This window comes from Taurulus bubalis (genome assembly GCF_910589615.1).
Source record: "Taurulus bubalis genome assembly, chromosome: 8".
Taxonomy (NCBI): Eukaryota; Metazoa; Chordata; class Actinopteri; order Perciformes; family Cottidae; genus Taurulus; species Taurulus bubalis.
Genome location: NC_136596.1, coordinates 4,679,255 through 4,690,872, shown reverse-complemented (window position 1 = coordinate 4,690,872; position 11,618 = coordinate 4,679,255). Strand labels below are relative to the sequence as shown.

General features: G+C 41.1%; 3 protein-coding genes across 3 annotated transcripts in view; 2 read left to right on the top strand and 1 right to left on the bottom strand.

The window, feature by feature from the left end:
• Window positions 1-209, bottom strand: part of msh3 (mutS homolog 3 (E. coli)) — a gene marked incomplete at its 5' end in the record, with an annotated part of 39,851 nt that extends 39,642 nt beyond the window's left edge. Inside the window, 2 exons of the mRNA XM_079222285.1 lie at window positions 1-6; window positions 90-209. The exon at window positions 1-6 is cut by the window's left edge and continues 118 nt beyond it. Coding sequence (XP_079078411.1) covers window positions 1-6; window positions 90-209 — 126 coding nt within the window. The remainder of the gene's footprint in view (window positions 7-89) is intronic.
• A 707-nt stretch (window positions 210-916) lies between these two features.
• On the top strand, window positions 917-3,033 carry LOC306739805 (uncharacterized protein). Its single transcript, XM_079221861.1, has 4 exons — window positions 917-1,000; window positions 1,253-1,472; window positions 2,073-2,180; window positions 2,320-3,033. The coding sequence occupies exons 2-4, from the start codon at window positions 1,316-1,318 to the stop codon at window positions 2,472-2,474; spliced, it is 420 nt and encodes a 139-aa protein (XP_079077987.1). The 5' UTR covers window positions 917-1,000; window positions 1,253-1,315; the 3' UTR covers window positions 2,475-3,033.
• A 6,433-nt stretch (window positions 3,034-9,466) lies between these two features.
• LOC306740309 (uncharacterized protein) lies at window positions 9,467-10,286 on the top strand. The gene is made up of 3 exons (XM_079222433.1): window positions 9,467-9,584; window positions 9,802-9,900; window positions 10,015-10,286. The coding sequence occupies exons 1-3, from the start codon at window positions 9,539-9,541 to the stop codon at window positions 10,161-10,163; spliced, it is 294 nt and encodes a 97-aa protein (XP_079078559.1). The 5' UTR covers window positions 9,467-9,538; the 3' UTR covers window positions 10,164-10,286.
• Window positions 10,287-11,618: the final 1,332 nt, after the last annotated feature.

Genomic DNA, 11,618 nt, shown 5'->3' with positions numbered 1-11,618 from the left:
CTTCTTCTGCAGGACAAAAAGAGCACGCGGGTCGGTTTAGTGTACGTGTGTGACGTGAGCGTGTGCATATGTGAAAGCGCGCGCCTCACCTTGCCTCTGGAGAGCTGGTGCCGAGCAGCATTCTGGTTAACGGAGGCGCCGCTCGGACCTCCGAAGTACCTGCTGATGGAGGGCTGACTGCTGCACGACTTCTTCGTGGACTTCGGCATGTTTTTGCTTGTAGAAGTCCGTGCACGCGACTAAAAAAAGCGGCGGACCTGCGCAGTGAGCGGCTTCAGGCTGGCCCCCGGCTTTTTCCAAAACATAGCGGCGCATGTGGTGAGCTCACGCGGGCGCGTAAATGACGCGCCTTAGCGTCCAGCCAATCAGAGCCTTGGACGGTTTCCGGTTGCGTTTCTGTTTACAAACTCAATCCACTGGTTTTAGATAATGTGGTGGAAATGTATCCAGGATACGGGTCGCAACCCTTTTGCTCGTTTTTGCACAACGAGTCCGATTTGACATAAGACACGTGTTGTTGTTTTATTGCATTAGTTCTTTTTTTTCTTTTTTTTCTGAGAGTTTATGTAGCTAATCAGTGACAGACGTCACAGATTAGCTACATAAACTCTTGTAATGCTTTTATTGTGAACCTGAGGCAGTGGTTTCATAAACAGTCTAGACCTAATAAAGATAATTGCAAAGAAAACAATAATGAATGATAATTATCACACAATTATGATATAATCAGATGCATTTTAAAGAAAGCACATGCCTGATGAGTTTGGTACAAAATAATATTTCCCATAAGAGAGACTATTAAGATTTTGCAACTATCTCTGAACTGTCAAAAACGAATTAAAATAATGTTATCCCATGTAATCCCTCCATATTCTAACCTGATCTTGTGCAGCATGCCGACCTGGTGACACTTCCTGGGAGACTGAGATTGACTGATGGGTCAGCAAGAAAGGCCATTTTGTTTTCCACTTTGTTTAACACTTCTCTACTTCAGTACCAGGTGTTCCCTCTTTCTATAACCTGAGTGCGTGGTTTTGAATCATCTATTTTGAGAACCACAAGAAGGAAGTGAAAGTGTCTCTGTCGAGACAGAAATAAGCCAAGAGGTCAGAAAGAATAGCTTTGGTGCGCATGTGTAAAGTTAGCTTGCATGCAAATAGTTTATTCTACTGTGTGAGATTATCTCATACAACAGCTTTACGTTTTTGTCTTTTTTTCCCATTCCAATAATAGTGCATGGTTCTCTCTCTAGGATAATGAGGTCACTTTGGGGGTGACGTTATTCAGGTCACTTGGGAGGAGGCTTTGTGAGGAAATGCAAATGCCCAAGTCCCGAATGAAGAAGTTAGGCTGTAAGCAGGAAAGGCTTCTTTCCAGTCCTCCCCTCACTTGGCCGATGAACAATCAGTTTTCCTCTGCGTTCGCGATGCAGCTTTATGGAGTTCTGGTGCTGTTTGTGACTCTGTCTGCAGGTAAGAACAGCTTCATGTGCCTCACTGAATATTGTCACTTTAAAAGGCTGGGATTTTTTAATTTTATTACAAAATCTGAAAAGAAAGTGGTTTCTGAAAGTAAAAATAAACTAGTTCAACATGTTGGAAAACAGGCGTATTGACTATGAGATGGTTGACACCACTGTTAAGGACAGCTACAGCCAGCAGCTGGTGAGAGTAAAAGACATATATTAATACGTCATATCTTGTCAGTTCAATTCTGGCGAAGTGTAAACATTTTGTATTATTGTGGTTATGTGTGGAAACCTTGCGCTGAAGCAGTGACTTTCTTTAGTCTTCACTGGTTAACCTCTTGGTGGCAAAAAAGACGGCAAAAAAAGGAAATGCATTGTCCAATAAGAGCTCCGTCTGGGCTTCATCGGGCCTGACGGGAACTCTCGTCACATGACATTTCCTGCCAGACACTTGTTGCAAAACACCCACAACAAAACAAAAACTGCGTGAAAACTGGTAAAAAATAATTAAAAAAAAGTGAAATGAAAAAAAAGTAGAAGAAGAACAAGTGACGTGTGATATGGGTCATGCCTTGACCTGATGTGTCTGTGTCTCCGTGTCCAGCATGTGCATTAAGATGCTACACGTGCACAGCCACCGACCCTCGATCCTGCACGGACACCAAAGCTTGTGCTGTCATCTTCAACCGTTGTTTCTCTCTCAGAGTAGACGGTAAGTTGCTCTGTCATATTTCTCAAGCTAAAATTCTATTTTAATTAGCAGGGCCAATGCACATAGCTAAAATGTGTCGCATTCATACCCATCATGTGTTTTGTGACCTGGTTTTCTGAGGGGTTTCTCATTTTTGCAGGTTATACCATGGTTACCAAGGGCTGCCAAACCAGCTTAGTGTGCGCGGGTGCCATGGACTGCTGTGAAGGGAGCTTGTGTAACAGCGCCACACCGACTGGTCCCAGTGTCATCCTCCTGCTGGTGTCTTCGGCCATGATCATGCTCTCTCTCTGACTTTCTACTATGTTACTAATGCACATTGTCAAAAGGCTTAATTGATGATTGATTATTATATCCTTCTTATGTATTGTAATTTACACATAGACATTTTTATTTACAAGATTCAGTCATAATAAACTATTACAATTCTACCATCAAAAGTGGGTTTCTCCCTCGGTTCACGATGCAGTTTTAATGGAGATCTGGTCCAGTTATGACTCTGTCCGGACATCTCAGGGTCTGTGCACTTTGCCTTCAGGTTATAACACAAGGTTGTTAATGTTTAGAAGTTACTTCAGATCCTAAAGAAAAGATAATGGCCTCTGGAAGTTGGAGCAGGGTGACAGGGCTCATGATTTCTTTTGTGTTTTAAATGAATGATTTCATTTAAAGACATGTATGACAGGATAGACATGTTTCTTAAGGGTGGGGAGATTTTACATTTTCAGTTTTGTACACTCTATTTGTGGTACATAAGACCCAACCGGTAACTTATAAACCAAACCTCTCCAATACAAACACATGTCCTGCTTGACTTACCCTCACGTGGCAACTTTGCAACACACTGCATGCACTTCTCTCTATAAGAATTGAACAGGAATCTGACATAAAGTCACTTGATTGCCGTTCTGGTAGATTAGAAGTCCGCACACTTAAATCTATGCAAAGAACACTTTGTTTTTAGCTTTCGGTCTAAACAACCTTCATCAGAGGTCACATGGTTCAGCTCGAATGACTGCAGGTAAAAGCAAACAAATCAGTAAACAAAGCAGTAGACCTGTGCACACACTGGTGATAGAGCCTCCGCCTCTGGGAAACTGCAGCTTTAAAGCTTTTATTGCTGAATGTAGTCGAGGTTTACATATGGATTCTACCACTTACACAACACAAAAAGGGTGGGTGTGGTGGGGTGGAGCACAATTTATACAAAGAACTAATACAATCAGCCATTGCTTTCTTTTGAGAGGCAGAAAAAAAACGTAGGATTAAAATCAATGTTAAAAATGTCAGTTGTTGTGGTTGTTGTTCCAACAATCAAAGTAATCATTTGCAGTGAACTACTGCAGCATTTGCAGCCTGATTTTTAAAACCCAGAAGAGATGTTATCCGAAGACACATTTCATGTCACTTTCAGTTGTGGTTCTCTTTTTTTCCAACTGTTTTATGGTATAATTTGCTGAGGTAAGTAAGTCAGTAAGTAAAGTTTATTTATAATGCACTTATCGCAGACAACGGTCACAAAGTGCTGTACAGGAGTCGAGAGACACATAAATTAAACCAAATTGACCATAACAGGGGCCAAAAAACATTACAACAGTTTAGAAAACATAATAAAATACACATTTAAAAGATGGTGCAAAAAAAAAACACAGTAAAACAAATAAAGAAAATAAATGAATAAAAACAGATAAAAAGCAGACCATAGAGCATGTATTTAAACAAACACCAGTATAAACATGTATGTCTTTAGTTGGTTTCTAAATGACGTCACCGAATCAGCAAACCAGAGAGGTGCAGGTGGATGGGAGGAGACTTTCTAAAGAAAGGAAACCGATACAGGTGGGTGGTGTGCAATATAAAGGGAAAGCTCTGGCAGAGGGGACATCTTCTCCAGTACCAGTTGATTAAACATCAGTTTCTTTCTGTCTGTTCAAGATGCATTTTTATGGAGCTCTGATCCTGTTTGTGACTGTGTCTGCAGGTAAGAACAGTTATCAGTCTAGTCATGTGTCTCGCCTGGTAATGTGATTTGTTTTTTTGTCGGGTGTGGGTTTTTTTTCCAACTGTTTTTTTCTTTTTGAGTGATTTAGGGTATCATATTTCCTAGCTTTCGCTCTAGTTTTTTTTTCTATGCACAAAGCAATGAGATTCGTAGTGTGTTTAAAACGTGTGTGTGTGTGTGTTATGTTCTGTATTTCTGTACAGCATGTGGACTGAGATGCTACAATTGTATAGGCAATACCTGCGCTGACCAGTTAACTTGTCCCTCCGGCTTTGACCGTTGTGCCATCGTCACAGCGGGCGGTGAGTGGTTCTTCCAGAAAACAAACATTTGAAATAAATTATCTGAGCCGGTATGTTGCTGTGCTCAACGCCTGGTGGATTTCATTGGTGTTGAAACTGATTTTCTTTCCATCAGATCTCGTCACAAAGTCCTGCATGAACAATGCATTATGTGTTGGCCCCATAAAGTGCTGTTCCACGGACTTGTGTAACGCCGCCACACCCACTGGTTCCAGTGTCCTCCTCCTGCTGGCATCCTCAGCCATCATCACTCTCTTCCTGTGAGCCACTGGAGCAGCTACAGCTTAACAACATTCATCTTCATTCATACTCAATGTGTACAACTCAAGAAGAGTAAACAATGTCTCAATATGTAAAAGCTGACTGCAATAAAAACACAATATATGATTGACCATTGAATTGTGTCATTCTTCTGCATTTCACATCACTATGTAGACTACAGCAAAACAAATAGCGAATACATGACATGATTTGATGTTGATCCTGAGGATTAGTGATCAGCACACCTTAAGATTCAGCACTTCCTGCTTTGAGTCCAGTGGTTACTGTTTACACTTATCACTGAAGTGTGAACCATTCAAAGGTCAACCAACTATCTCACTTCAGGCACAAATAAAATGTAGAATGTTTGATGTGCTCTGTGTCAGATATCAAGCTGCATGAATCTGTTAAATAAATGGTTTCATCATACACTTCCACCTGCCCAAAATATTCTTGTATCACAGTCAAATACCAAATGAGCCTCTGCTTTCTTTTGAGAGGTAGAAAAAAAACGTACGATTAAAATCAATGTTAAAAATGTCAGTTGTTGTGGTTGTTGTTCCAACAATCAAAGTAATCATTTACAGTGAACTACTGCAGCATTTGCAGCCTGATTTTTAAAACCCATGATCAACATTGCAGGTAGGTTCTAACATGGAGATGGTTCGTATAGAAGATGGCCCCAAAGTAAGGACTTGTCAGATACGATAATACTATCTACTACAGATGATTATTATGTCACTTTTAGTTCATGTTATGTTAAAAAATCCTTGGCTGAACGTGAAGAAGAGTTACGGATTCGATGAGTTATAATAATTAAGCAATAAGGAACTCGAGGCAGTACTGTGTCGTGCAATAATGTACAGTTCAAGGGCAAACCCTTGAACTGTACATTATTGTAGACACAGTACTGCCTCGAGTACCTTATTGATTTTATAATACGGGTACCTGCGACTCTATAAATAGTAATAGTAAGCTCCCTTTCAGCACAAAATAGTTGTAGCCACCAAACGTTGTGTATCGCATTTCAGCGACAGAGAAAATTGTCCCGGGACGCAAATACGGGACTATAAAACCGACGACCAGCCTGGTCAGTAAATCGCCGGTTGGAAGCAGGGTGGAGGATGACACGCAGCCACCGATGTAAAGAAGTGCTCTCGCTGCTTCTGTCCGTCTTTTCTCCGTCATTTTTCTCCTCCATGATGTTTAGAGAACTTGCTTCGCGTCGGGAAATTATCGACGTAATTATCTCTCACTAGAAATTATCATGATTTTGTGGTCAAACCCTTTTCATTCCTCATCTCATTTTAGGGAGGAAGTGACGTGTGTGTTGTCATTCGTTATGCTAGTGTGGGGGATGCTACGTGAGCTTGTTAGCTGTTCCATTTGAGCTAACGTTACTGTTAGCGAAGAGCCCCTTTGCAATACTGTGAACACTCAAGCAATACACCTGCAAGTTAAGGAAACCAACGTCTGCGAGTCGTTACTGCGGACGTTAAAATATCAAAGTTTACACAAACATGTTTGGTTACTGTCAAGCTAACGGTCGCGCAATTTAAATCTACCTGTTATTTTAAGTGCGCACTGATATGGAACGCTCTAAATGTAAACAGGCTGTACAGTACTTTATGGCTGAATAAACTACACCTCGTGACTCACTCTCAACCAATCAGAATGCTTGATTTTATCTACCCGTATTATAAAACAGATTTAATAAATTCAAAGGTGATTCAATATTAAAATTCTCAGTTGAGGATGCATAAGCCTCAACGTCCACAGACCGTATACGGCTACGTGTCTCCGTGTGAGACAAATGGACCCTGAACAACAGGTTGCGCTTTGTTTTGTTAGTTGGGACATTGGACGTATTCGCCTCTAATTGGGTTAGTTTTACAGCGTGTGATTGGTTAGTTTCAAAGAGGCGGAGTCAGCCTTCGGGTCAGTTTTAGAGATGGCACTCCGGCGGTTGATGTCCTCACTTCTCCCTCTTGTGTAGCTAAAGAGGTAGTTTCCCTTAAAGGAGTTGTTATTCAGCTCTATATAGTACGGCATCCATCTTGAATAATACTGTAGTATCCATCTTGTTTTACACATACCATGGATACCTGAAATACTTCTAAGTGATAAAAAACTAACAATGACTTTCTACTATGTTACTAATGCACATTGTCAAAAGGCTTAATTGATGATTGATTATTATATCCTTCTTATGTATTGTAATTTATACATAGACATGCAAACTGCAGTTTTAAAGTGCTGAATGTAGTCGAGGTTTACACGTGGATGCTACCACTTACACAACACAAAAAAGGTGGGTGTGGCGGGGTGGAGCACAATTTAAACAAAGAACAAATACAATCAGCAGCACCCTAGTGCAATATATCAATCAAATGAAATAAGGCTTTGAGAGGGATCAGGCTGGAGCCATCCTACATGAAATAACTTGGATTACAGCAAAACACCAACATGGCAGCGAGGGGCCTGTTTTCAAAAATGTGTGTTAGCAATTGGGAAAAAACAACTCATGCTGTCTTTTTTGACTCCACAAATTATTCTGCTGTGTTTATGTACTACATCCTATCAAGAAATATGCTCTGTTCTGATTTACAGCACAAAACCGTATTTTTTATAACAATTTTCAATTTTTAACACAAATGCATGATTTGTTATAGAACCACTCAGATGACTTTCTGGTAGTGTTGGAAAGTAACTAAGTACATTTACTCAAGTGGGCTGCTAGTTACTTTAAAGGACTATCAACAGTACATGAAGTAGCTAAAAGGTGCTTGACCTCCACCAGATCTAATATCTAAGTAATTGCTGTTTAAGACCTAACGCATTACTAATTATATTTAATTAAAATGTAATTTTGTTCACCAATATTATATACATACAAGAAAATAGGCCCTGGTGGCAACAGAGATAATTTGCTCACATAATTTGAGCACTCTGAAAAGGATGATCTTGTCCAAAAAGTACTTTTACCTGTATGTGCATCTTTCTCATAATACACTTTTAGTTTATTTCACTTAAACTTAAGTTAAATCTTGAATGTAGGATCGCCACTGCCTTCTGACAGGATTAAAATCATTGTTAAAAATGTCAGTTGTTGTGGTTGTTGTTGCAACAATCAAAGTAATACTTCGCAGTGAACTACTGATTTTTAAAACCCAAAAGAGATGTTGTCCGAAGACAAATTTCATGTCACTTTTCCAATTGTTTTATGGGATAATTTGCTCAGGTGGATGGGAGTAGACTTTCTAAAGTAAATAACCGATACTGCTGGGTGGGCTGGACTATAAAGGGAAAGCTCTGGCAGAGGGGACATCTTCTCCAGTACCAGTTGATTAAACATCAGCATTTGTTCTGTCTGTTCAAGATGCATTTGTATGGAGCTCTGGTCCTGTTTGTGACTGTGTCTGCAGGTAAGAACAGTTATCAGTCTAGTCATGTACCTCGACTTGTAATGGAATTTGTTTAGTTTTTTTGTCGGGTGTGTTTTTTTTTTCAACTGTTTCTTTCTTTTTGAGTGATTTAGGGTATCATATTTCCTAGCTTTCTCTCACATTTGTGTTTCTATGCACAAAGCAATGAGATTTGGAGTATGTTTAAAACGTGTCTGTGTTTGTTATATTCTGTATTTCTGTACAGCATGTGGCCTGAGATGCTACTCATGTGTAGGCAAACCCTGCGCTGACCAGGTAACTTGTCCCTCCGGCTATTTTAAATAGATGATCTGAGCCGGTATGTTGCTGTGCTCAACGCCTGGTGGCTTTTATTGTTGTTGAAACTGATTTTTTCCCAACAGATTTCAGCACCCAGTCTTGCATGAGCAGTGCATTATGTATTAATGCCATGAAGTGCTGTTCCACGGACTTGTGTAACGTCGTCACACCCACTGGTTCCAGTGTCCTCCTCCTGCTGGCATCCTCAGCCATCATCACTCTCTTCCTGTGAGCCACTGGAGCAGCTACAGCTTAACAACATTCATCTTCATTCATACTCAATGTGTACAACTCAAGAAGAGTAAACAAAGTCTCAAGATGTAAAAGCTGCCTGCAATAAAAACACAATATATGATTGACCATTGAATTATTTCATTCTTCTGCATTTCACATCACTATGTAGACTACAGCAAAATCAGCACACCTTAAAATGCACCATTTCCTGCATTGAGTCCAGTGGTTAATTTTTACACTTATCACTAAAGAGCAGACCATTCAAAGGTCAACTAACTATCTCACTTTAGGCACAAATAAAATGTAGAATGTTTGATGTGCTCTGTGTCAGATATCAAGCTGCATGAATCTGTTAAATAAATGGTTTCATCATACACTTCCACCTGCCCAAAATATTATTGTATCATGAGTCAAAGACCAAATGAGCCTCTGCTTTCTTTTGAGAGGTAGAAAAAAAAGTACGATTAAAATCAATGTTGAAAATGAAAAACCCAAAAGAGATGTTATCCAAAGACACATTTCATGTCACTTTCAGTTGTGGTTCTCTTTTTTTCCAACTGTTTCATGGTATAATTTGCTCAGGTAAGTAAGTAAAGTTTCATAGAGCATGTATTTAAACAAACGCAAGTATAAACATGTATGTTTTTAGTTGGTTTCTAAATGACGTCACCGAATCAGCAAACCAGAGAGGTGCAGATGGATGGGAGGAGACTTTCTAAAGAAAGGAGCTGATACTGCTGGGTGGGCTGGACTATAAAGGGAAAGCTCTGGCAGAGGGGACATTTTCTCCAGTACGCAGTTGTTTAAACATCAGTTTCTTTCTGTCTGTTCAAGATGCATTTTTATGGAGCTCTGATCCTGTTTGTGACTGTGTCTGCAGGTAAGAACAGTTATCAGTCTAGTCATGTGCCTCACCTTGTAATGGGATTTGTTTTTTTGTCGGGTGTGGTTATTTTTTCCAACTGTTTTTTTCTTTTTGAGTGATTTAGGGTATCATATTTCCTAGCTTTCGCTCTAGTTTTTTTTCTATGCACAAAGCAATGAGATTTGGAGTATGTTTAAAACGTGTGTGTGTTATGTTCTGTATTTCTGTTCAGCATGTGGACTGACATGCTACAGTTGTCAAGGCAAAACCTGCACTGAGAAGTTAACTTGTCCCTCCGGCTTTGACCGTTGTTCCTCCATCGAAGTGAACAGTGAGTGGTTCTTCCAGAAAAAAGTATTTCAAATAGATTATCTGAGCCGGTATGTTGCTGTGCTCAACGCCTGGTGGCTTTCATTGGTGTTGAAACTGATTTTCTTTCCATCAGATGTCATCACCAAGTCCTGCATGAGCAGTATATTATGTATTGATCCCATAAAGTGCTGTTCCTCGAACTTGTGTAACGGCGCCATACCCACTGGTTCCAGTGTCCTCCTCCTGCTGGCATCCTCAGCCATCATCACTCTCTTCCTGTGAGCCACTGGAGCAGCTACAGCTTAACAACATTCATCTGCATTCATACTCAATTTGTACAACTCAAGAAGAGTAAACAAAGTCTCAAGATGTAAAAGCTGACTGCAATAAAAACACAACATATGATTGACCATTGAATTATTTAATTCTTCTGCAATTAAATGTCTATTTTGCTGATAAAAGGTCCCGCCAATGGATAACGCTCTCGACTCTGAGTAACTACCAATATCTCAGACAGATGCCTCACTCAGGAAATCCCCAGGAATCAAATACCCATGGTCCCCCCCTCCTTCTAGCCCTAGCTATTGTGACTCCTTAACCTCTCATCCTGTTGTTGCCTGTATTCCTCCACCCAACTCCCAGTTGCTAGCGCCTGATGTTATCCAGGCCTTCAGTACCATTGCCAGATCAGCCTTGGCTTTTGCCAACACCAAGTATGTTGTTCAGAGGAGACCACTTTGGTTACGTAAGCGGCCTGCATGTTATTACAGCTTTGGCTCGGCTGTAGTTCTCTGAGATTTAACCCTTTGTCTACACCCCTGTGGATAAAGCATCTTCCTATAATTAACATATAGCTCTGTGATTACCTAAACAATTTCCTCCAACATTCCCCTCTTTGAGTAATGAACAATAACTCAACACAACCACACGCTCTTCTCTTCGTCCATTCTTCGGGGGCTTTGATCACTTTGCGTGAGTAGACCCGCCCCCCGTCGTGCATTTGCTGGAGGCGGTGTTTGTGCTTTGTGAGGCCGGGACCACTAACATCTTATCGCGCCCTATTTTGCCCTTATTATAAGTACATACTACACCTTACATCTGACTATACGGTGTACATTTCACTGCTGCCGCTTAGGGCAACATGAATTCAATGGCAGAATATGCGTTTTTTTCCAGGAATTTAAACCTGACAATAATGCCAAGCATGATCACACACGGATATATTCTTCGTTTATCCTTACAACCGAGCTTTACTATACTTTCCCTGATAAACTACTTCTCCCCTCTGCCCCCTGTCCCTTAGGCCAGTGCATATGGGGTGGTCTCTGGTGGCCCCGCCCCAAGGGGCTCCCAGTGGGAGAGCGCTCCCAGGTGGGCGTGCCCCTCCTCAAGGCCTGCTGAGCCGTTGAGCAGGGGTCGCCCGTCGCCTCCTTTTTTCCCTTGGTAGGCCAGCACAGCATGCTGACCGGTGCCGGGTGCTGGGCCCTTCTCGAGCGCTCTCATCGCTTTATTCAGAGATTACTAAGAGAAAGCATCAAGGATTTCCATGGGCTGCATGCCTAATTTTGCAATTACTTATGATGTCATACTTTGCAAACCTAACGAACGCTGTCGCACGGTTAAACCCGGCAGAGTGTCTTACGCTCCGCCATGAAGGTATTCGGCACGATTGTGCGGCGGTTTCTAGCAGGCTGCTCGGGGCATGTGTTGATCTGGAGGCGGAGCCATTACCGGCCC